This window comes from Strongyloides ratti (genome assembly GCF_001040885.1).
Source record: "Strongyloides ratti genome assembly S_ratti_ED321, chromosome : X".
NCBI classification, from domain to species: domain Eukaryota; kingdom Metazoa; phylum Nematoda; class Chromadorea; order Rhabditida; family Strongyloididae; genus Strongyloides; species Strongyloides ratti.
Window position 1 is genome coordinate 1,333,120 of NC_037309.1, and position 24,283 is coordinate 1,357,402.

General features: G+C 17.2%; 3 protein-coding genes across 3 annotated transcripts; 1 reads left to right on the forward strand and 2 right to left on the reverse strand.

Annotated features, from left to right (window-relative positions):
- Positions 1-649: 649 nt before the first annotated feature.
- SRAE_X000028400 (Beta-lactamase-related domain and Beta-lactamase/transpeptidase-like domain-containing protein) lies at positions 650-2,090 on the forward strand (the record flags this gene model as incomplete). The annotated part of the gene is made up of 3 exons (XM_024644609.1): positions 650-1,328; positions 1,416-1,615; positions 1,668-2,090. The coding sequence occupies 3 exons, from the start codon at positions 650-652 to the stop codon at positions 2,088-2,090; spliced, it is 1,302 nt and encodes a 433-aa protein (XP_024510150.1).
- Positions 2,091-2,234: 144 nt separating this feature from the next.
- SRAE_X000028500 (Hypothetical protein) lies at positions 2,235-2,719 on the reverse strand (the record flags this gene model as incomplete). Its single annotated transcript, XM_024644610.1, has 3 exons — positions 2,235-2,467; positions 2,513-2,617; positions 2,683-2,719. 3 exons carry the CDS (start codon positions 2,717-2,719, stop codon positions 2,235-2,237), a joined length of 375 nt encoding a protein of 124 aa, XP_024510151.1.
- A 1,712-nt stretch (positions 2,720-4,431) lies between these two features.
- SRAE_X000028600 (Protein kinase domain and Serine/threonine-/dual specificity protein kinase, catalytic domain and Protein kinase-like domain-containing protein) lies at positions 4,432-7,897 on the reverse strand (the record flags this gene model as incomplete). The annotated part of the gene is made up of 2 exons (XM_024644611.1): positions 4,432-5,767; positions 7,707-7,897. The coding sequence occupies 2 exons, from the start codon at positions 7,895-7,897 to the stop codon at positions 4,432-4,434; spliced, it is 1,527 nt and encodes a 508-aa protein (XP_024510152.1).
- Between the last annotated feature and the right edge of the window lie 16,386 nt (positions 7,898-24,283).

The following is a 24,283-nucleotide window of genomic DNA, read 5'->3' on the forward strand; positions in this document are numbered from 1 at the left end:
TTTTTATTGTTAAAGAAAAAAAGTTAACATTTTTTTTTTCGAAATATTATATTTATAAATAAAATTGTTAAATTTCATAGTTAAAATAAAAATATTAATACAATATCCAATTATATAAAAAAAACAACATTTTTATTTTTTAATATATTTAATATTTTATCCAAATAATTTTTTCTATCTTATTACTATTTATTACTACATATTTAAATAGACCATAGTATTGTCTATATTAAACTAACCTACCTAAAATATGATAATATTAAATAGTATTTTTAATGATAAATTATCTTCTTCCACTTTTTAAAAAGGTTATCAAAGAATAAATTTAACTAATAAATGAGTATTATACTTTGTTAAAAAATTTTCAATACTAATTTTATATAATTATTATAAAATGAATTTGATCACCTGATACAAAAAGTTTTTATAGCATGCAATTATATATATGTATATATCTTGTCAAAATTAATTTAATATGAAATTTATTTAGATGAAACCTTTTTATTTCCATATTTTTAAATTAAAAAATTGAATATTATAAGGTGTTTTAATTTAAATATTGGTTTGCATAAAAAATATTTATATATTTTAATTTTTAAATTATTATTTCAATATTATATTTTATAGTTATATCTTATTATATAACAATATGGGAAAACAAAGTAAATTATGGTTAATTATATTATTTCCATCATTGATATCATTTTATGTATTTAAATTATATAGTAATTTAATTGATAATCCTAAAGAATTATCAATTGATGGTTATGTACATCCAGATTTTGAAAATGTTAAAGAAGAATTTATAAAAAATTTTGTCATTGGTTGGGAACGTGATGGTGCTTCATTGACAGTTTATCATAATAATAAAGTTGTTGTTGATTTATGGGGTGGATATTCAGATGTCTTATCTGGTAGAAAATGGAAAGAAGATACGATGAATATAGCTTTTAGTTCATCAAAAGCTCTTGGTGCTATATGTATTGCATTACTTGTTGATCAAGGTCATTTAAATTATGAAGATAAAATTATAAAATATTGGCCAGAATTTGGTAAAAATAATAAAGAAAATGTAACAGTTCAAATGGTTATGGAACATACAAGTGGAATTGTTTTAATAGATCAAAATATTGAAATTGAAGATGCTCTTAATCATAGTGTTATGACAAAAATAATTGAAAATCAAAAACCGTATTGGATACCTGGTACAAAAATTGGTTATCATGCCATTTCATATGGATGGTTAGTAGATCAAATAATTAGTCATGTTGATCCAAAAAAAAGAACAATTGGAAAATTTTTTAAGGAAGAAATTGCTGATGTACATGGTAAGTTTTTTTTTTTTATAAGAAATTTTTATAAATAATAATACTATAAATTGATTTAAAACAAAAATTAATATATAAATATTTTAGATATTGAGGCTTATCTAGGATTACCAAAAGAATTATCTCATCGTGTTTCAAGATTAAGTAGTGCCACAATATATGATAGGATTGATGAATTTATTACAAATCCACATTCAGTTGATTATTGGCATTGTTTTAAAGATGCACTTTTTGATGGATATTTAACAAAAATGTCAAAAAATCCATCATGGATGCAATCAGTATTTGTAAGTTTAATATATTATATTTAATCTTTTTATTATTATTTTTTTTCTATAGAAAATGACTCTTAATAATCCTGATGTATATGAAGTTGAACAATGTGCTGCATTAGGTATAGGAACTTCAAGAGGATTTGCTAAACTTTTTAATAAAGTTATGAATGGTGAAGTGATAAGTAAAGAATTAGTAAAAAAAATATCAATACCATCTACAGGAAATGATATGGATATTGTAACAGGAGCAAAAATTCAACGAGGATACGGGTTTACATATATACCTATTGAGGTAGAAAGCAAAGAAATTTTACTTGTAGGACATGCTGGATTAGGTGGACAAAATATAAGATATAATTTAAAATATAATGTTTCTTTTTCATATCTATCTAATGGTATGAAGAGTGGTCTTGGTGATACAGCAAGAACATATTTACCAATTAGAGATGCTATTTTTAACTCAATAATAAATAGAAAAAATAATTAATTGTAAGTATATATATATATAAATATTTATATACATATATATATTATATAACAAAAATAAATAAATTTCCATTATTTTTATTTAATGTTTATTTTAATGAAGTATGTTTAAAATAAAGATTTTGATTTTTAAAGTACAAACGTATTAAAAATTTGCAATAATAATGTAATTGCTTAATACAATCATAAAAATATATAAATATATTTGTAGTTTTTTAGTTTTACTATGATTACACATATATTTATTTGTACATATATGACAATTTGATATACCACCTAATTTTTGGCAAACTGATTCAGCTTGAAAACAACTTTCATTTTTTAATCCAACTGAATTTGTTTTAACATTTACTCCACATCCTCTAGCTACAAATTCAGCTAAAATAAAAATATATATAATTTTATTAATAACAATTAAATTACAATCAATTCCTTGACATTCAAATTTAAAGCATTCTTTTGTTGTGGAAGAACATTGTACTGGAGAATATTCTTTATTTCCACCCTGATGACACCAAAGATAATTTCCTTTATAATAAAAAAAATAACAATAATAAAAAAAAATAAATTAAAAGAAAAACAACTAATATTACCTGATACAAATTTATTTGTTAGAAAAAAAATTAACATATAACATATTAATAAATTCATAATCTCCAAAAAAAAAAATTAATTTTTAAAAATTGATAAGAAATATAATTAAAAGAAATATATATATAAATATTTAACAAAATGACAAAAAATTCATTTAAAGAAAACTTTATTACAATTAAATCATCTATCAAAGTTTTTTTCTTTTTTTTAATAAGTATTTAAAAAGTAACTTTATTATGTTAATATATAAATATGAGAAATAGTAGTTACTTTTAAACGTATTTAATTATTAGGAATGTTAAGACTTGTGTAGTAGTATACACCAAATATTTAAAATCATATGCAAACAAAAAGTTATTTAAAAGTGAATTTTTTTTTTATACAATGCGAATAAAAATTATAATTGTTGGAAACAGGAAATGAAAAGATAAATTTCACATTAAAACAATTACATTATGAATTAAAAAAAATATCTTTGTTTTTATTTTATTATTTTTTCTTCAAAATATCTAGATTTTTTTTTAAAAGTTTATTTAATTTTACTATTATTTTTTTGTTTAAATTATTTATATATATTTAATGATAAACAAAAGTTAAAAATTATCTTTTTCTTAAGATTTTTGGATAATAAGTGTATAATATTTATGATAAGACTAGTTGAAAGAAACTATTACTATCAAAATTCTTTTTATTATTCCAAATTCTTTTACCTTCCATCATATGAGAGCAATTACATAAATCTATTTTCATCTTCTTGAAGTTAACAAAATAAGAATATCTATATTTTTACTATATGTCTTTGTAATATTCTTTTATCATCAAATTTTATTTTATAAAGTGAGTAAAAAAAATTTTTTTTACTGTGATAAAGTATAAATTTTTATTTTATTCAAAGATATATAAACTTTAAAAAAAAAATAATAAAAGCATGAAATTAAATAAGTTTTAGAATATGTTTTACAACTATTTAAGTGCAAATTTTAAAATACTATTCTTGAAATGTTATTGTATATAAAATTCTTTTAAAAAAGAAAACTTTTTATAAAAATTATTTGCGTTATATTTTAAATAGTTATACTTTTTTTAATCATATAGTTTTAAAATATATTAAAATTTTAAAATTTTCATATAAATGTTAAATTATAATGGAAAAGAATGTTAACAAGGTTATTTAAAAATTATAGTTAAAAAAATGATAAAAAGAATATGATATTTTAATATACATAAAAATTATTCTAAATAAAAAAAAGTATTTAAAAATATGATATCCTTTAAATTGTGACTTTAATGACGTATTTAAAACTTTTTTTTTCTTATGTTATTAACACTTTAAAATTAACACTTTAAAAATTGTTTCTTTCTCGATATATTATTAGATAAGCAAATAATATATAATGATAGATTGAAAAAAAAAAAATTTTTTTTTTAATTATTATTTAAAGTCAAAGAAAATAATAATAAAATATTTAAAATAATAAAAAAAAATTAAAATTGGAATTTTATATATAGAAAAAAAAATATTGCGCAATACTTAATAAAATAAAATTTTAATTGTTAATTATTTTATGTAATTATAGGTTAAAATGTAGTTAGTAAATTTAAAAATTTTATGAATTGCAGCTACCACAGCTAAATACTTATTTTTACAAAATTCATTATTAACCTTTTCTAGATACTTCATCATTTTGAAAATGTTAAATAACATTTTGAAAATATTTTTTTTATTAATTTGAATATTTCTTTTTTTTTTAATATTCTTTTGTTTCCATTGGAATTTTTCGTGTTATAAATGGATGTTTTAAACATTGTTCTGGTGTAATTCTTAAATTAGGATCCCATTCTAAGCATCTTGCTAGAAAATCAACAAATAATGTATCTGATGGATCTCTAATAGCATTAGCTAATCCTTTTGAACCTGGAATACCTCTTGCTTTACCACGTTTTGATACTCCTGGTCTTACTGATATTGTTCCTGTTGGTGATTGAACTAATCGACAATATCGTGGAAATCCTTTTGAATTTATAAAATTTTTAGTTCTTTTAGCTCCTTCAAGTAAATTTGGTGGTGGCATACCTAATAATTCAATTGTTAAAGCAATTTGATCAGCTTCATCTTCTCCTGGTAATAATGGATGACCAGTAAATAATTCAGCTAATATACAACCAAAACTCCACATGTCAATTGGTTTACCATATTTTGTACCTAATATAACTTCTGGAGCACGATAAAAACGTGATTGAATGTATGTATATACCCTTTGATTATCAAAGCATGATGATCCAAAATCAATTACTTTAATTCCTGAACGTTTAGCAGCTTTTAACATTATATTTTCAGGTTTTAAATCACAATGTATAAGACCATGTTTTGATAATAATTTTAAGCATTGAAGAATTGAGATTGCGAATTTCCTTACAAGTGATACACTAAAACCTTGAAATTTATTTTGTTTAATTAATTCATATAAGTTAACGTATAACAATTCAAATGTTATACAACGATGATTACGAAATGTAAAATTATCCAACATATGAATAATATTATTTGAATGATCAGCATCTCTATCACGAAGAAATTCAAGAATTCTTATTTCTTCATCGGCTTGTTTATGAAACCTTCTTTCATTTCTAACAATTTTTAATGCAACATATTGTGAATATTTATGATCAAATGCTTTAACAACTTGTCCAAAACTTCCCTTACCAATAACTTTAAGTATTTCATAACGATAGGCGACGTGATCATGAGGAACAAGGTGATAACCTCCATTTTCATCATCAAATCCATAATTATTAGTGACGCTAGAAGTATATCCACCCCGTTTTTTAGCTTGAGATCCAACATAATAAATACGATTATAGTTGAATATTTCTGTTGTTTCATATGGTGATATTCTATCTTTGAAACTTAAAAGAGCATCTTCTGGTCTGTAACCACGCTTACCTTCGACAATTCCTGATGAACTACTTCCACTGCTCGCCACACCTGACGAGCAGGAATTGTCTGTATTGATAATTGGTACAGGCACGTTTGGATTTGGCATGCAAATCTTACCACTAGAATCTAGTGATGAAGAATTGCTTCTAAAAATAAAAATATATTTATAGATATATTGAATAAATGTATATTTTATAATATAAAAATTTTTATAAAAGGTAATAATAGTTAATAAAATAAAAATAATTTTTTTATTGACATTATTATATTTAATATAATTTCTTAGAAAATAAATTAAATATTTTAAAATAATGGTATAAATATTAATTTTTATTTACATTTAAGTTTTAACTTTAGCTTAATACATTGGCTAAATAACAAATTTTTATATTATTTTTATAGATATAACTATTTTTCTTTTAAAGTATAGATAAACTATTAATAATTTTATACAATAAATAAGTTAAATTTATGATTGTTTAAATAATTGGACAATAATAATAAGGAAGAAAACTAAAATTTTAATACCACTTTTAAACATCTCATAATATTCTATTAAAATGAATATAGTTTTAAAAGTATTTGTTACCACTTATATAGCTGTACTTCAAAATATCATACAGCTTTTCTACGATATTTTCTATCTATGAATAAAATGTATTCATTTTATATATATATATATATGTATATTCTTAGACAATGAATCATTCACATAAAAAATGTCATTTTACAAGGCCACGTTTTTAAACTTCTTGTTAACATAAATATATATAAATATATATAAATTCTGGCCTAACAAATGATAAACATATAATAAGTAGAAATTAAATATAATAAATATAAAGTAAAGGTAAATAAAAAAATATCCTTCCTTAAAGCAATCATTAAAAATATATGCTTAATGGATTAAAAAAAATTTTAAAAAGTAGCTATAACATTGTTTCACCGTATACTTTCATTTTATTTACATATATTACACTTATAACAAAAAAAAAACAAACATTATTATGTATATTAAAATTTTTTATACTTAATTTTTAACAAAAAAAAAATAAGTTTTTTTTTTAATATTCTAATAAATCATCTTAATTAATTTAAATTTTTAATGTATTAAAAAAAATAATTTCTTATAGTTAAAAGATTACCCTATTTTTTTTTTGTTTAATATTTATAGATACAAATATTGATGAATAAAATTTTTATACTAGAAAAGTATATTCAATAAAGAGTAAAAATTTTTAATCGTATTAAATATATATATATTATTTGTATTATCTAATATTACATAATTAACATCAAAAATAAATATTAATTAAAATCAACGTAATTGTAAAACATTTATAATAGCTTTCAACTAGAAACATACTAATAAAATTAATGTAAAAATCCTCAAATTAGAAATATGATAAAATATATAATATTTATAAATACCTTCAACTATATAATATTATAATTTATATCTAATTATTATATTTAATATTGATATTAAAACGTTACAATAGTAATTTTACTATCTTTATCATATAATACATTTTTTTTTCTTCATCATTTACATTCTCTTACTGATAAAATATTTAAATTTAATATTTAAAAGGATATGTTAAAAAAAAACATTATAAGATTTTTTTACTATAACAAAGTTAAAAGAAATAGTTAAAAATGAGTATCGAATGAGATGATAAATAACACTAGATATTGGATTTACAAGTCAATTTAAAAAGATGTAATTAAAGTTAATGGTCTAACGAAGTCAATTAAAAAGAAGCGTTTTAGTAAAACACTAATATTTAGAAAAAAAAATCAAATCGTATATTTTTTAAATAACCCTTAAATAGCTACAATTTCAAAAGAAATTTTTAAAATATAACTGCGATTAATATATACTCATTGTATTTTTTTTTATCTCATTTTATAAAACAGTTTTTTGTTTATCTTTTTTAATTTGTAAATAATTTTTTAATTTCTATCATTATAAAATATATAAGATAGTTTAAAAGATGTTTGTGCAATTTTTTTTTCAATTTATATGAAAAAAAAAATTAAAGATTTTTAAGAGGTAAATTTTAATTGAAAACAACCACGTACGTTCTAGTCTTTACAGACCTTAAAGACTCTTGACTTGGACTCTTTGATAATTTGTGACAAATAACGTCAACTGCATTCAATGTTGTCAATCCAGATATTTTCATACTTGGTACTCCAACATTTGGTAGACCACTCATAGATGAGGATAATCCATATTTAGCATGTGAAGCGGCAGTTGAAGCCGATGACATCGTTTCAGAAATTATATCTTTTAATACAAAAAAAAATAGAAAAATAAAGATTTTTTTTTATGTTAGTGTTTTGTTTTTGAAGAATAATCTTATGAGCAGCAAAAGCTAACTAAAATAAATTGGATAGTTAATATTACATTTTAATAAAAAAAAATGATACATTTTTTAATATAAAAAAAATACGTAAATAAATATTAAAATTTTTTTCTTAACATTATCATTTTAATATAAATAAAAAATTTTGAAGATTTTTTTTTGTAAAAATAAAATATTTTAATAAAACACAGATATAGACTGTTTTTTTATTATAAAAACAACTAATATATATATAAAATACAACAGTTTTAAAATGTAAAATATTTTTTAAGTAGCTGAGAAAAAAAAATATGATAGAATAATAATAAGTTAAATGAAAAAAAAAAAGAAACAAAATCTTGTTGGCAGATGTTTTTAAAGGAAAAAGTGAGGGGTAAAATGTAGTTAAAAGGTTCATCTTAGAATATACATATATATCTTATAATATAAAAGTATAGCACTTTGATATGCAAATAAGGGATATAAGTTGGCATAGCTATACCTCTTTTTGCTGTTCTCTAACACAAAAACCTTTTTTGGATACATTTAATGTAATTGTTACTATATATGACGATTGATCGCTATATGGCGATCATCTATTGAACTATATTTCTATCAATTCTATGATGCATCCCTCTTTCTCTAAATGACAGGTTAATTCCTTATATATAATATAATATATGTACTAGAAAGGTGATGTCATTAAAAAAAGGTCACAATACATAATAACTTATATATATATAATTAAAGATAATAAATATATACAAAAGTAACAAAAGTTAATAATTATTTAAAAAATTTAACAATGATTTAGTAATAACATAACTATCTAAATAAAAAGTAAATAAAAAAAAAAAGAAGAAAATAAAAATTGCATTGTTAAATAATTTAAATAAGTCAAGTGTTATGAAAAGCATATCTCAACTGAGAAAAATTTTTTCACTTCATCTAAGTTTTATTATTTATGAAAACAAAAAAAAAAAAAACCGAATAACTTTAAAATGATTTACTTAAATATAAGAAAAATTTTTAAATAAATGAATTAATAAATTTGAGAATGTTTGAATAGTATACAAATTTTTAATTTAAATATCTCATCTAAAAGTGGATAAAGAGATATATTCTATGTGAAAAAATAAAAAGGACAATTGTATGAAGATATTAACCTTGAAATTATATTGCTAGTATATAACATTTGAAAATATTAAGAAATCATTTGGACATCTAAATAAAAATTATAAGCATAATTTTTTTTTTTCATACATATTATACAATCTTTTTTAATTTAGAAATTATAAAACATTAATATTATTAAATAAAAAAAAAAACAATTTAATAAAAAGAAAATGTTTAACTATATTTTTAGTTAAATATTATTCAAAAAGATAAATTTAATATGTTTCAGAAGTGAATTTAGTAAAATAAAAATAGTAATACAATGATTATAAAAATATTCTTTATATTTTATATTCAATTGCTTTATTAATATGAATAATAATATATGTTAATTCCTTTAAAATGTTCAGGTTGTCTTATTCATTTGCTTTGAAGAATAAAAAAAAATTGGAGTAAAAAAAAACATCGTAATATTATTTTAATATTACTAGAACAAATGGCTATTAAAAAATTTTTATATCATCAATATTATTTTTAGTAAATTTTTGTTTTAATAATGAAATTGTAATAAGATATTAGGACATCTCAAGAAAATAATATTTTATATATAATATATAAATATATATATATACAAGAAGCTAAGAAAATAATATATCTCAGGGTTATATTATTATAATTTAACGACTACATTACTATCTTGATAGTTATGGTCAGATTAGTTATAAAAAAAAGGTATTATATTGCTACATTGTCCAGAAGATGTCATTTGATACTAAAAATTTTTACGATTGCATTTTATATTAAAAAAAAAAAAATTTAAATTATAACAATAAACTATTCATAAATTAATCAAAAAAAAATTTTTTTAATATAATATATATATAATAAGTAATCTTCAAAATACAATTAAAATAAAATTATTATAAAATTTTTAACATTAAAATAAAATATTTTTATTAAATTAATAATAAAATTATTATCTGATTTTTTGTTAAAAATTATTTATTTATATACTCATGAGTTGGAATAACTTTTTTTTTTGTAACATTTATAAGCAAATGGGAGGTAATGAAAGAAAATAATAAATTTTGTTAAGATAAAAAAGATTAAAAATTATGATAAAAATTTTAAATTACTATGCTATTTCTTTATGTTATATAAAATTAACTTTTAGAAGGCCACTCACTACAACATATTGGTCATCCTTAACATCTAAATAAAAATTTTAATTCTACATATTACTTAAAGTTAATTTATATAATTGGAAAAAAAAGTTGTATAAGTTGAAAAAGAAAATTTTAAAATGATATATTATTATTGTATATATTATCATCGTATCATATGTTGTCATAAAAAGAATAAAAATCAGGTCTTTAATATATTTTTTTTTATATTATTGTTTTGTTAAAAAAAAAAAGATGAATTACTTTCACTAGATAAAAATTAATAAAAAAAAAATTTAAATATATACTGGGAAGGAGTATAAAAATGTGGGAATATATGATAGCAGCTTTATCTAAATAAATATTAAATGGCTGTCTTTTATTGTATTTATTGAAATAGGTATCAATGTTTTAACTTAACAATCATAAGAAGTGTAGGTTATAAGTATTTAAAACCGGGTATGTTAGTAGGACAATTTTATTTGAAACTGAACCGGTCAACAGAGTATATTTTGACTCAGATTGACCAGAATAGTAGAATGCTAACTAATTGTGTATTAAATCATTTTATTATAAGTAAAGTAATAACGTAGAAAAAACAAGAAATACAAGAATCATTATTATGGAAGTAGGAATTATTACAAAATAGATAGATCAAGATGAATAAAAATGTTACTAATTATAACTTTATACAAATTTTGAAGAATAAAAAATGATGATACATTGTTAAAAGAATAAGAAGTATTAAAGGTAGTAACAAAATTTGTTAATAAATAAAATATAATAATCATTTAAAATTAGTATCTCAAATTTACTGTTTGTAACAAATTGTTATTAATTTTTGAGAGAAAAAGAATAAAACGAAAAATTATTTAGTAAGGAGGAAAATTTTAGAATATAGTTAATTGTAGTTATATATTATTTATCTTATAACCCTCATATTTATCCAAAAAATTAATATTTTTATATTTCCTTACGACTAAGATAAATATGTTTATAATTATCTTATATTATTAAAAAAAAAAGATTTAATATAACATTAATATAAATTATTAATATCAAAATCATATCAAAATATAATTTAATTTAAATTAATCATCAAAATTTAGACAAAAAAAAATAAATAATTGTATTTGATTGTATTGTAAATAATCAAATGAAAAGTGGTAAATATTTTGAAGATAAGAGTATAGTAATGTCCTCATAAAATAAATAAATTTTATTTAAAGTAGATAAAAACAATTAAAGTACATTGTATAAATAATGTTTTACAATTGTATAACAAAAAAAAAATATTAATTTATAGTAAATATTTTTATATACACTTAATATATTTGCATGGACAGTTAAATAAAATTTTTGAGTTAGGTAAAAATAAAATTTAATCGTTCAATAAAATCTTATACTAAACTAGTTTTTTTTATTGTTAATCATTCAAGAAAAAAAAAATAAAAGATAAGTAGTGGCTAGAAAATTGTAATATATTTTGTATTTAATGAGAATGCTAAAAGAAAAAAATAACTAAATTTTTGTATGAATAATGTTTTTTTTTTTTTATTCACATATTCGTCCTAATAAATTATTTCTCAAAAAGTACTTTAATAAGATTTTTAAAAATATATACTTTTAACTTTATACACGCATTTAATCATTTAACCATATACTTGTCTTTATTAAACTGTTCTAGTAAAAAAAAAATTTTTTTTTAAGTATTCTGTTAATGTTGAAAATGTGCATGGATTATAATATGACTTGAAGGAGAAATTTCCAAAATTTATATATAAAAATATTTAATAGAATTATAAATATGTGAAATAAATATTTTATAAAATTTTATTTTATATAATAGTAAAATTTTTATAATTAAAAAGTTAAAAGTTAAAGTTTGCGCGGGAGTATAAATAAAAAAATTAACCTTAAAAAATGTAAAAATTATTATAAAGAATAAAAAAAAAAAAAAAGAGACAATGTAATTAATTATTGTCAATGAATAAGTTTATGACAAAGGTGTACATGAAGTAAATATTTAAAAATTCATATAAAATTTATTTATATGTTATGGCATAAAAAATTAGTTCTAAAAACAAAAATTTTACGATAAAATTTTTTCGCCTTTTTACATGTTAAAAACTTTAATTTGTTATCGTGTTTTGAAATATTGTCAAAATATATAATTATTAGAAAAGTATATATGAAAATAAGAAAAAAAGTTTAAAAAATTATTTTATTTATTATTATTTATTTTAAAAATAATATTACCAATGTATTATAATAATAGTAGTAGTAGTAGTAGTAGTACAAATAATTTTTTTTAACATATTTTATATAATAATTGTATCAAGAATAAATTAATAGAAATTAAAAAAAAATTACGATATTGTTATAATAATTTAATATACACTTACATTGTAATTTTAAAAAATATTGTTGTTCCTTTAACACAATATCTTTTAGGAAAAGAATACTACTCAATAACATGAATAATAAATATGGTATATGAGTGATTTCAATAAAATATATCATTTTTTTTAACATATTCGTTTTTATTATAACATGAAAGACATAAATAACAATGCGAAAACTTTTTTTTTTCATCTAAAAAAGTTTTCTTTTTGTTTAACAAAATATTTTACTTCCGCAATTATTTAATCTATTTAAAATAAATTGAGGTGTATTTTTGGTATCTATTAAATATTTACATTTTTTATATGACAAAGTTTAAACCTTACTAAAGTTCATTAAATTTATTTATCTCTTTAATTAAATAGCTAATCATTTTTAAATATAGGAAATAAAGTTATAATTTATGTTATTTAATATAAAACTGGTTAAGAAAAGATTTCTTTTTGTTAAAAACTCCAAACAATAGACAGTATTAAATAAATTATGTATATAAGAATTTTTCAATGTTAAGATAGTATTAAAAAAAAACAAAAGAATAATTTATTATTAAAAAGTTTGTTTTGATACAAATATAATACAAAAAAAAAATAATAATAAATGTAAAAAAAAATAATAATAATAAATGTAAAAAAAAAAAATTTTTTTTTGATATTAAATATAAAAGAAAAATAGATTTCAGTAAACATTCTATATTAAAAAAAAGGAAGTATCAGTTAGTAAATTATTTCTTATAAAATTATGAAAAGTATATCTTTAAATATAGTTGTTGATTTTGTCTAATTACCTCTATTCATCTTTTTATATAAAGGTAATTTTAATAGAAAACAGGATTTATATAAACAATAATTACTTCTAAAAATATCTTATTGTACTTTTTAATTATAATTGTAATTATGGCAATATTTCTATTTTTTAAATTATATTTAATTAATATATAAATATTTAATCATTTTACGTAATCATTCGTTAATCGATTTAATTTCAAAAAAATTTTTTTTTTATTTATCATTTTTGTATGTGTAATATAAATTAAACTAACTAATAATGATTAAAATAAATAAATTCTCTTAACATATATTAAAAGTAAATAATACATCTTTAAAAAGTTTTTAAACTTTTTTTTTTGGAATACATTTTAAATTTTTTATCATAATATATCATTATAAAGATAGAATGCGCGTTAAATTTCTAAAAAGTTGTTTTAGATTTTATGTAAACATTATATATTTATTTATTAGGCTTTAACATTTAAATAGTAACTTCAAGAAAAAGTGCCGAAATATAAGAATTTCTATTACTTAAACAAATAAAATTTTGCCCCCTTTATAGTTAAACTGTTGTCTAGTATACTGCAATGACATTCTTAATACAAGACAATTATAATATTTTTGTGAGTGAGAAGAGTCCTTAAAATAAATAAAATTCATTTTATATTGAGAAAAATACTATATAAAATAGTCTGTTAAATAAAAAAAAATCAATTTATAACAATAATAAATTTAAAAAGTTTTATCTTATTATAGAATATATTGCGTAAAGTAATAATGTATCTCAAAAATATATATCTCTTTCAAGTAAACATTTATAAAAATTTTTAATTTTCTGTTTATTAACTTTTTATTTCAATTTATCTATCAAAATTTGTAATAAAATAAAAGATAAAACACAAAAAAAAATAATTTCAAGTATAAAGAATATTTTAAAATATTAAAAAAAAAGTATAAAAAAAATATAAAACATTAATAGTGATAATCGAAAAAAATAGGACTATATTATTATATAGAACATAATTGCAATGCTTTTTGATTTTTAAATATTTTGTATATATATATATATATATAAATATATCTTTTTTTTTCTAAAGGAAAAAAGTTATCTAGCTTTAATAATATAGTTTCTAAACATTATGTGAATTAAAAATATATATATATATAAATATATGTTTTCTCAAAATATCTATAAGAAGATAGATAAAGTTTAGATGAAAAAGATGAATATAGAATATTTTATTAATATTATGATACACTAATGAAATTATATATGTGAATTGTTAAAAATTTATTGTTAAAATTTTGACAGAACCTTATGATTTATATTTATATATAGTATGAGATTTAAAGGACCAAATATTTATTTAGATTTATGAAAGATAAATGATAAATGATAATATATTATTTAGTTAATAAAACTACTTTTATTTAAACCACACTTTTAATGACACTTAATAAACTCTAATAAACATAAGAATAATTTTAAGATAAAAACATTTTCAATTTAATGTTTATCTATTTATGAATATTATTTCTATATATTAGATAAAGTGTCAAATCATTTTATACTTTAATTATATTTCATTTTTAATATTGCCGTTAAAAGTAAATGTAAATATTTTATGATTCAAAATAAAAAAAAAATAATAAAAGTAAATAAATAAATAAAAATAAAAAAAAGAAGAAACTTTATAATTACATTTCTTGTGAATGACAAATTTATAATTTTAATGTTAAGAGTAAATAAATAAATTTATAAATAGATAAACTGACTTTTTAAGACAGATGGACGTAAGTAGATAAAATTTAAAAGATTCATGGTCAACAATAAAAATTTCATCATTTCTAGACAACGGTATCTCTCTGCTGGATACATAAATATATAATTATATATAAAAGATTGAAAAATAAAAATTAAATGATAGACAAAACAGGTGTATATTTATTGAGGAAGACTATTTACAATAAAATATGAGTTATCTGATTGATGAAGCCATTGGATGAAATTAGTGGTGCGAAACATTTTAATGTTAAAGATTTAATTAAAAGTTTTTGTTAAAATAAAAATAATATTTTATAAATAATAAAGATATATAATATATATTATAATTCTTAGTATAGAATCATAATATTTTTAAATATATTATAAGTAAAATGTTGTAATATTTATTATTATTAAAATTATTTTTTTATATATATATATATTTTGATATTTAAAATTATATATTAATAGATGATATTTATTTTGTGTAACTACAAAATGCTAATAAAATAAAAAGTCACGTATCAAAAGTTTCAGAACCAAATGGTAACCTAGTACGGGTCTTTTTAATATTGTCAAAATCACTAATGTATATAAACATCATTATAATATATATATATATATATATATATATATATGCATATAGAGGTCACTTCCCTCTTTACCCGTTCAATATAAAGTCTATGAAATAGAAATAAAGACCATCTTGTGGATATTCATTAACAACTGTTTCCTATGATGGCCCCTTTTACTTATAACCATACAGCTTTACCATGATTACTACCATGCTTTTATAAAAAGTTCAATTAAATTGTGTCCTTATAAAAGTTACTATTATTTTGACATATATTCTATTTACTACAAATTTTATATTTCTTGGCAAAAATATATTAATGTATAAAATTTGATAGAATAAATTTTACAAATATGGATAAGTTTATCTAATGGCATATGTTATAAATATATGTCTCCCTTCTTTTTTTTTTTCTTTTATATCATATAAAAAGTTCAACTTTAGATGTGATAAAAATAAGAGAAATTAGAATATATAAAATAAAATTATAGTTGCAAAAAAAAAGAGATATTATTATCATTGTTTAATCAAATTTTAATATATAAAATAAAAAAAAATTGATTCTTTAAAATAACAATATATATTTTGATTATAAAAAAAAGTGTTTTTTTTAAATATATTAAAAAGAAAAAGGGTGTTTATAAAGTTGTTTAAAAAAATATATCAAAAGTATATAACAATAATAGTGCAAATTGTGTATATTTATATTTATATATATATGCTAATAATAGATATTCTAAAAATTTTAAAAACACTTAGTTGTTAAAAATATAACAATATATAATATAATTTAATAAATGGATGTTTTTTTTATATAAAATGTATATAATTTATTAAATATAAATAATATTGTATAACTCATTTTCAAATCTTCATATTGTTAATTTATGTTTATCATTAGAAAGTAAGAATGTCAAAAAAAGTTTTTATCATCAATCATTATCTTTATTGTCAAAATAACGATTAGATGTAGTTTAAATATTAAAGTTCAACCACATTTCATACTACAAATAAAAGATAACAAAATATATGTTATGCTTAATAAAAAAAACTGTAAGCTTAAGTATAAAATAAATGGTATATTTAAAAATAAAAAAAAAAGATTTTTAATCACAATAATATCCCTCTAGAGATAGATAAAAGTAAGAAGATATTAAAAGATGCAAATATTGTAAGCAATATTTATATCTTAATTTTTTACAATTCTAATTATTAAAAATATAAAAAAAAAACTTCTTCAATAACAATTTTATCATAGTATAATCGTTATGATTAATTTATTTTTTATATTTATTTTTATAGCAAAATTTACACTATTTCACATGAAATTAGTTTTTGCTAATAATAAGAAGAAAAATTTATAATAAAAAAAATATAATTTTTTAAAATATAACATTCTATTAAATAATGATTTATAAAAACATTATAATATGACATTTTAATAACAAGAAAAATATTTAAATAGGTATATAAAATAATTTTTTTTATTATACTAAGCATAATTATATTTTAAATTTTTAAAAATTAAATATAATTATAATAATAACAGTTCAAAATTCAACTTTTTTCTTTATTTGCCGCTTATCTTATCTAGTAAAGTTTTTAAAATTAAAATTAAAAGTTCATCATTATAAAAAAAAATAATAATATTATGAATAAAGATATTAAGTAGTAAGCAATTAATATAGAATTAATTTTTACATTAAAATGAAAATATATACATATAATAAAAGATTTTTATAATAAAACTAAATGAACATAATAAAGACGTAACATTTTTCTATAAAATAAATCCTAAACTACTTTTTATAGTATTAAAAATGATAATGTACATTTAGAAAAAGTTAATATCTAAACTAAGATTTAGTTATTTATTTAACATATCCGTATTTATTTACACATTATATGCCTTTATCAAGAATGTTATTCCATTTTTTAAAATGTTTTAACGTAAATATATATTGCTTTTTCTCTACAATTATGTTTGTGATTATAAATTGAATTAACAAATCATAGTAAAAACTTTATCGTTTAGGAAAGATTTTATTAAAAAGATAAGAAAAAAAAATGTTGGGAAATGATAAATAAAAATTTTTTATGAAAACTAAAGTCAGTTATTAAAAAACTAAAGAGTAATATCCTATGTTTAAAATAGAAAAAAAAATTTTTTTATTAATAATAAAAAAATTTATATTATATATGGGAAAAATAAAAAGATAAAAAATAAGTAAATAATTATATTATATATATAAAATAATTTTAATATTCATACACATTTTTTAAATCTTTAAGAATCAAAAAATAATGTAAAATATCTTATCAGAAATATTTTTTTAACAATATAACTGTTTGACAATAAAATATTTAGAAAATATGATTAAATTGTGCTGTCTCTTAAAATTATTCATTAAAATAATATATATTTTATGATTTTTATTTATTAATAAGTGAAGAAAAAATATAATTAAAATTTTATTCTTAATAACTTGGTACAAAATTTAAATAATATTATGAAAACTTATTATGTTTTTATTTTAAAAACTAGAGAAAATATACTAATATTTAGAAAATTAAACTTTTTTAATAATTTTAATTAAACAACATATATATTATAATTTATATAATATTAATATAGCGTATTAATTATAGTTAAAAAATAAAATTCTTTTTAATATAAAATTTTAAAAATTTTAATTAACATAAAAAGGTTTATTATATATTATCATCTTATTTTAAGTCATTTGGTGGTATAATAATACATTTTAAGATAATATATAGAATGATGTTTGAAGCACATTTACAAAATTATTCTTAAAGAATGCTTATATACACTTAAAATAATAATAATAACAATATAGTTCTGTAAAATTGTAACAAATAAAAACTTAAAAAATTAGAATAAATATAAATATTACTTTTTAAAAATATAATTACTTGCAAAAAAAAACAAATACTTTAACGTTGAAATTTAATAATTTGATGAATGGTTAAAAATAGTAACTCTTTCATATATCTACGTAAATTAAAAGATCACTTTGTCATGATGATAAGTAAAAAAGAAAGCTTTAAACATTTAAAATTTACAATCATATAAAATATTTCTTCAAATGTTATATAAAATATGTATTAGGTACAAATATAAATGCAATTTATAGTAAAAACTTTAGCTTTATTTGTTATAGCAAAAAATATTTGACTTTTTTTTTTATTATTATATTAAAAAAAAGAAAGACATTTTATACATAAATAATATCATAAGAATTGAAAGGTTAAATAATAGTATCAAAAGTTAAAATGTTAAAGATTAAAAAAATAATATAAAATATTTTTTATATGAGTCAATATATAGTAAAGATAAAAAAATGTTTTAAAAAAAACTCAAACTATTTTTTACTACTTTTTTTTTTTATTAAATACATCTAATATCGGTAAAAAAAATTTTTGAAAAAAAATATTATCCCTTTTACATTTCACAAATATTATTTAATGAAAATTTTTATTTATTATTAAAGTAAAATTATAATAAAATCCTATTTATTACAATTTATTAAAGTTTAAAAGTATTTAAAAGAAAAAAAAAATTCTAATGAAAAGATTTAGCCTATATCTTTCTATATCCATTTTCTCCAAAAACATGGAAAATAAAATGAACTTAAGTATATAGACAATATATGAAAATATTTTCAAATAATATATTTAAAAATAGATAAATATTATACAAAGTACATCTAAAAAGGTTAAAAAAAGGAAAAGAAAAAAATTATAAATATACATATATATATTTGCATATATAAATTGCAATGTAATATTATTTTTTAATTTAAAGAGTGAAAAAAAGGTTAAAATAAGGATATAATAATTAAAAACATGTTTATCTATATATTGTTTATAAATTAAGTTATCTAAAAGTATATTAATGTTAAAAAGTTGGCCAAATTTTAAACATCTTTTTCCAAAATTATAAATTATATATAAAAAAAAATATTTTTTTAAATACAACTAATATTAAGTTTTATACAAACTAACAACATTGTTTACAATGATATAATTTTATCAAACTTATAATACCATTATTTTTTTCCACCATTACAATAAATAAACTTAAATAATTAGAAAAAAAAAATATTTCAAAATCTTATACAAGATAAAATATCTATCTTATCATTTACTAAGTACGTATACATATTTAAATTTTAAAAACAAGAAAAGAAAAAAAATTTATTAAAAATGGAATAGAAAATTATTTATTTCTTTTTAATTCAAAAAAAAAACTTTAACATTTTTTTATTTTCATGCAATTTATACATAGAAATGATACTATAATAATTAACATTTTAACTTCATTATGTATTGATAAAATAGTTAAACAATATTAATATTACATTTATTATTTTTTTTGTTTGTGAAATGATTAATAATTATTATATTATTTTATATAATTTTTGTATCAAAAATTATAATATTTTAAGAAGATAAAAATTTTATATATTTTTAACTTACAAGGAAAAAATAATAATAAATATCATTTATTTTCATACTATCATATATTTACCCATGTGAATCGATTAAAAATTAATTTTAATCAATTATAAATGAGAAATATATTGTGATATTATCAAATAAATAAAAAAAAGGTTAAATGGTGTAAATAAATATAATTCTTATAGGATATTTATCTTTTATTTAGTTAGAAATAATAAAAAAAATTTTTATTAGGTAAAAATTCAAAATGAAAAATTTTTGCACAATAATATTTATTGCTGATTAAAAAAAAAAAATTTAAGTGAAAGATAGATATTGGTTAGAATAATTTTGATTATAATTTAATAAGACAATACAACATTTTGTATAAAATTTTTGTAACTTTAGGATGTAATAACGAGAGTTGCCGTAATCAAAAAGTAAATTAAAATTAATGTCTCATTAAAATTAAAAGATTGTTTATAAAATATCAATTAAAAGAATAGTAAGGATATTTTGTAAGGTTATCTTCTTTATATAATATATTTTATCAAGATCTATTCATATTATTAATAACTAATTTTATAATACATTAAAAATAAAGCTTTATTATAAAAAAAAACATAGTTTTTTGAAAATTTTTTTGTTTTAGTATATATCAAGAAAAATATATATTTATTAAAAAGAGAAAAAATAAATAAACTTTTAAGCTTTATATTATAATAATTTATTTATTCTATCTTTGAATGTAATCTTTGATATTAATCTAATAATACTTTTAAATTGTTGTAAATAACAAAATAGTTAATTATTTAGTTATTTTTTAAAGCATATCTAAAAGAAATGAAAGGAATGATGAATGGACAAAGAATTTTTGAAAAATTTTTCTAGTTATAGTAAATATATTATAGTATAAGATATAGAATTTCGATGAATTTTATAATGTTAAGTTTTAAAAGAATACTTTAACATCATAAAATAAATCCTTAGTTGAATTTTTTCTAAATTAAATGAACGATAATTTTGTAAAAATAAAGGAAAAATATATTTATGTATAATTATAAAGATTAAATAAATTTTTTTAATTGTATTAATTTATTTAAAATATAAAAAAAAAATTAATTAACTTTAATGGTGTTAATATATATTATTTTAAAAGAATGTGTATTAATATTTAAAATATAATTTCAAAACAATTTTAGTACAGTTTTTTTTTTTTTGAAAATTTTATGTAAAAATATAAATGTATTCACGATTTTTTTTTTTTTTTTTCATTAATAATAATAAATATATTAAATCTAATCTAAGATTGGATAAACTTCAAAACAATTTTATATAAAAAAAATACTAATTTAATGAAAACAATTATCAATCGAAATTATTTTGAGCAAATGTTTATTAAAAAAAAATGTAACGCTTTCTATTTGCATTATATATCACAAATATTTGTAAATGATGTCCTAATCTCTAGAAAGAATCTTTTTTCAATTTTATATTAGCTTTATTTTCAAGTTTAAAAATTTTAATAATATTTTATTTGCCTTTTTTAACATATTTTAATTAATTATCATTTTTTCATTAGTAAATAAGATATATAAAATTTTGTTTACTATGAAAATATTTTAAAATCATTATTCTTTTTTGTTATTTTAATGCTTCGCTTATTTAGCTTTCTATCATGATGCTAATAATTAAAAAGGATTTTAAAATACTTATAAAAAAAACCTTATTATAAACATTTATTTATACATTTTAAAGATTTTAAATTTTTAATCTGTGATAATATAGAACTTATCTTACAATTACTTATAAAAATTTTAAAACTGTTAAAAATAAAATAATTATGTATAAAAAGATTTTTATTTATAGTTTATAAAATAATATAACTTAATATCAAGGAAAAAAAAATTTTCTAAATATAGAAAAACAAATAAATATTTTAATTTTAATAACTATTAAAATTTTTATACTAAAAAAAAATATTCAGTATATTAAATAGTATAAATGAAGTATTAGAAATGTTTGAAGACAAATAATTTCTATTTCAATGTCTAATATTTAAATTTTATAAATAAAATAAATGTTTATAGGCTAAAAAAAAATTGACATCAAAAATTTAATATACAATATATATGATACAACTTGAATAAGAAAGAAAATATAATATGAAAGATTATTTTTTTATATAATCAAAATAATATATAATGATTCATACTTTTCTACTAGTAGTTGATATTATACAATCATTAGATATGTATAATTCAACTATAAAAATAGAACAACTTTTAATAATTAAATCTACCTTTGCAATACAATTTTACCTTTATATATTAAAATATTGTAAACTTTTTATGATTTTTTTTTAGAATCATTAAATAATAAATAATTTAAAATATAAATCGTATTATTAATATATACTTTTTTTTAGAAAAAAAATATATATATGTATAAGATATTCAACAATATGTTATAATAAAATTTCTGTGTTTCATTTTTATAAAAAAAAATGTTCATGAGAAGAAATTATAAAAATTAATATAGACAATATAATTTATATATAAATTAAAGCATAAAATTAACAATAACAAAAAAAAAGTGTATAACTTTTGGAATTAATTTAACATAATGAAATCTTTTTTTTTACAATTTTGAAAATATTACATACAAAAATATTTTTATATAAAAATAATTTTAATTGATATGATATAATTCTTTTTAATTTAAAAATCTTATTGCAATTTATCTTTAAGTTATGTATTTTGCAATACTGATTTTAAAAACAATTTTTTTTTAAACAATGACCACGTTGTAGTATATATATAATGTATATAAAAATACAATACATTTACTAATACCTTATTATTTTGATAATACCTTTTTCTAAAATTAAAATATAAAATATAACAAAAGATAAAATAATACTTCAGAGTATAAAAAAAGTAATTTTTATTCATGTAATACTCTTATTAGTAAAAATTTTATTAAAATAAAAAAAAAACTTATTTAAGTAAATATCTACATGTTTTAAAATAATTGTAAATTTTTTTTTAAAAATATTTTTATTAATATATATAGTAATAAGAACATTTATAAGTTATCGTTGATTTAAAAAAAAAAAATTATTATTTAGATATATAGAAAATCAATGTAAACAATGAGCATACCATTTATTAAGTTTCGTTATAATATTTCTCTATAACATGCTTTTTGAAAAGACATTCTATTTATAATAATAAAAAAAAGAACTATTATTATTAATTCAATTTTGACACATTTTAAATTTTTTTTTAAATAATCAAATACAAATATATCTGGAAAAACAATATTTTTTTAGAATAAATTTAATAAAAAAAAAGTTTGTTTAAATTGTATTAATTTTATTTGATCTTAAATATACTTTTTAAAATTATTTTGTAATATGTAAAAAAAATTTAGTATTTAATATTATTTGCTTTGTTTATTTTATTTTTTGAAGTATCTTATTATTTTGGTTATTATAATGATTTATACTTTTTTTTTAAAAAATATAATTAAAGATTACTTTTTAATAAGAAAAGGAAAATGATTATTTTGTTAAGAATATTATCATGAAATTAAAATGACTCCATTTTGTAATATTATTTGAATGAATGTATAATAATACCATAAAGAAAAATAAAGATCTTAAAAATATTCAAAATGTCTAGGAATATTATTACTCACTACACTTCTTATCATTAATCTTATTCTTCAAATATTATTATACTATTAGTAGACAAGTGTTGAACATTTACATAATCTTAAAATCATTAAAATTCAAGAAGGTAATTTTTAAAAAAGTATCAGAAATAAGGTAAGAAGCTTGATCTATTGCAACATCAGGTCATTTCCTCTTTATCTTTTAAATATTACAACAGGCTTTTATTGTAAAATTCAATCATTTTTCAATTATTCATTCTTTAAGTAAATAAATTTCATGGTATTTACTTATCTTAAGAAATAGCTAATCTCTAAACATTTGTCTTCTGTCCATTCTTTATAATACCTTTTTTTTTACCAAATAACAAATAACTTTTTTTTTTA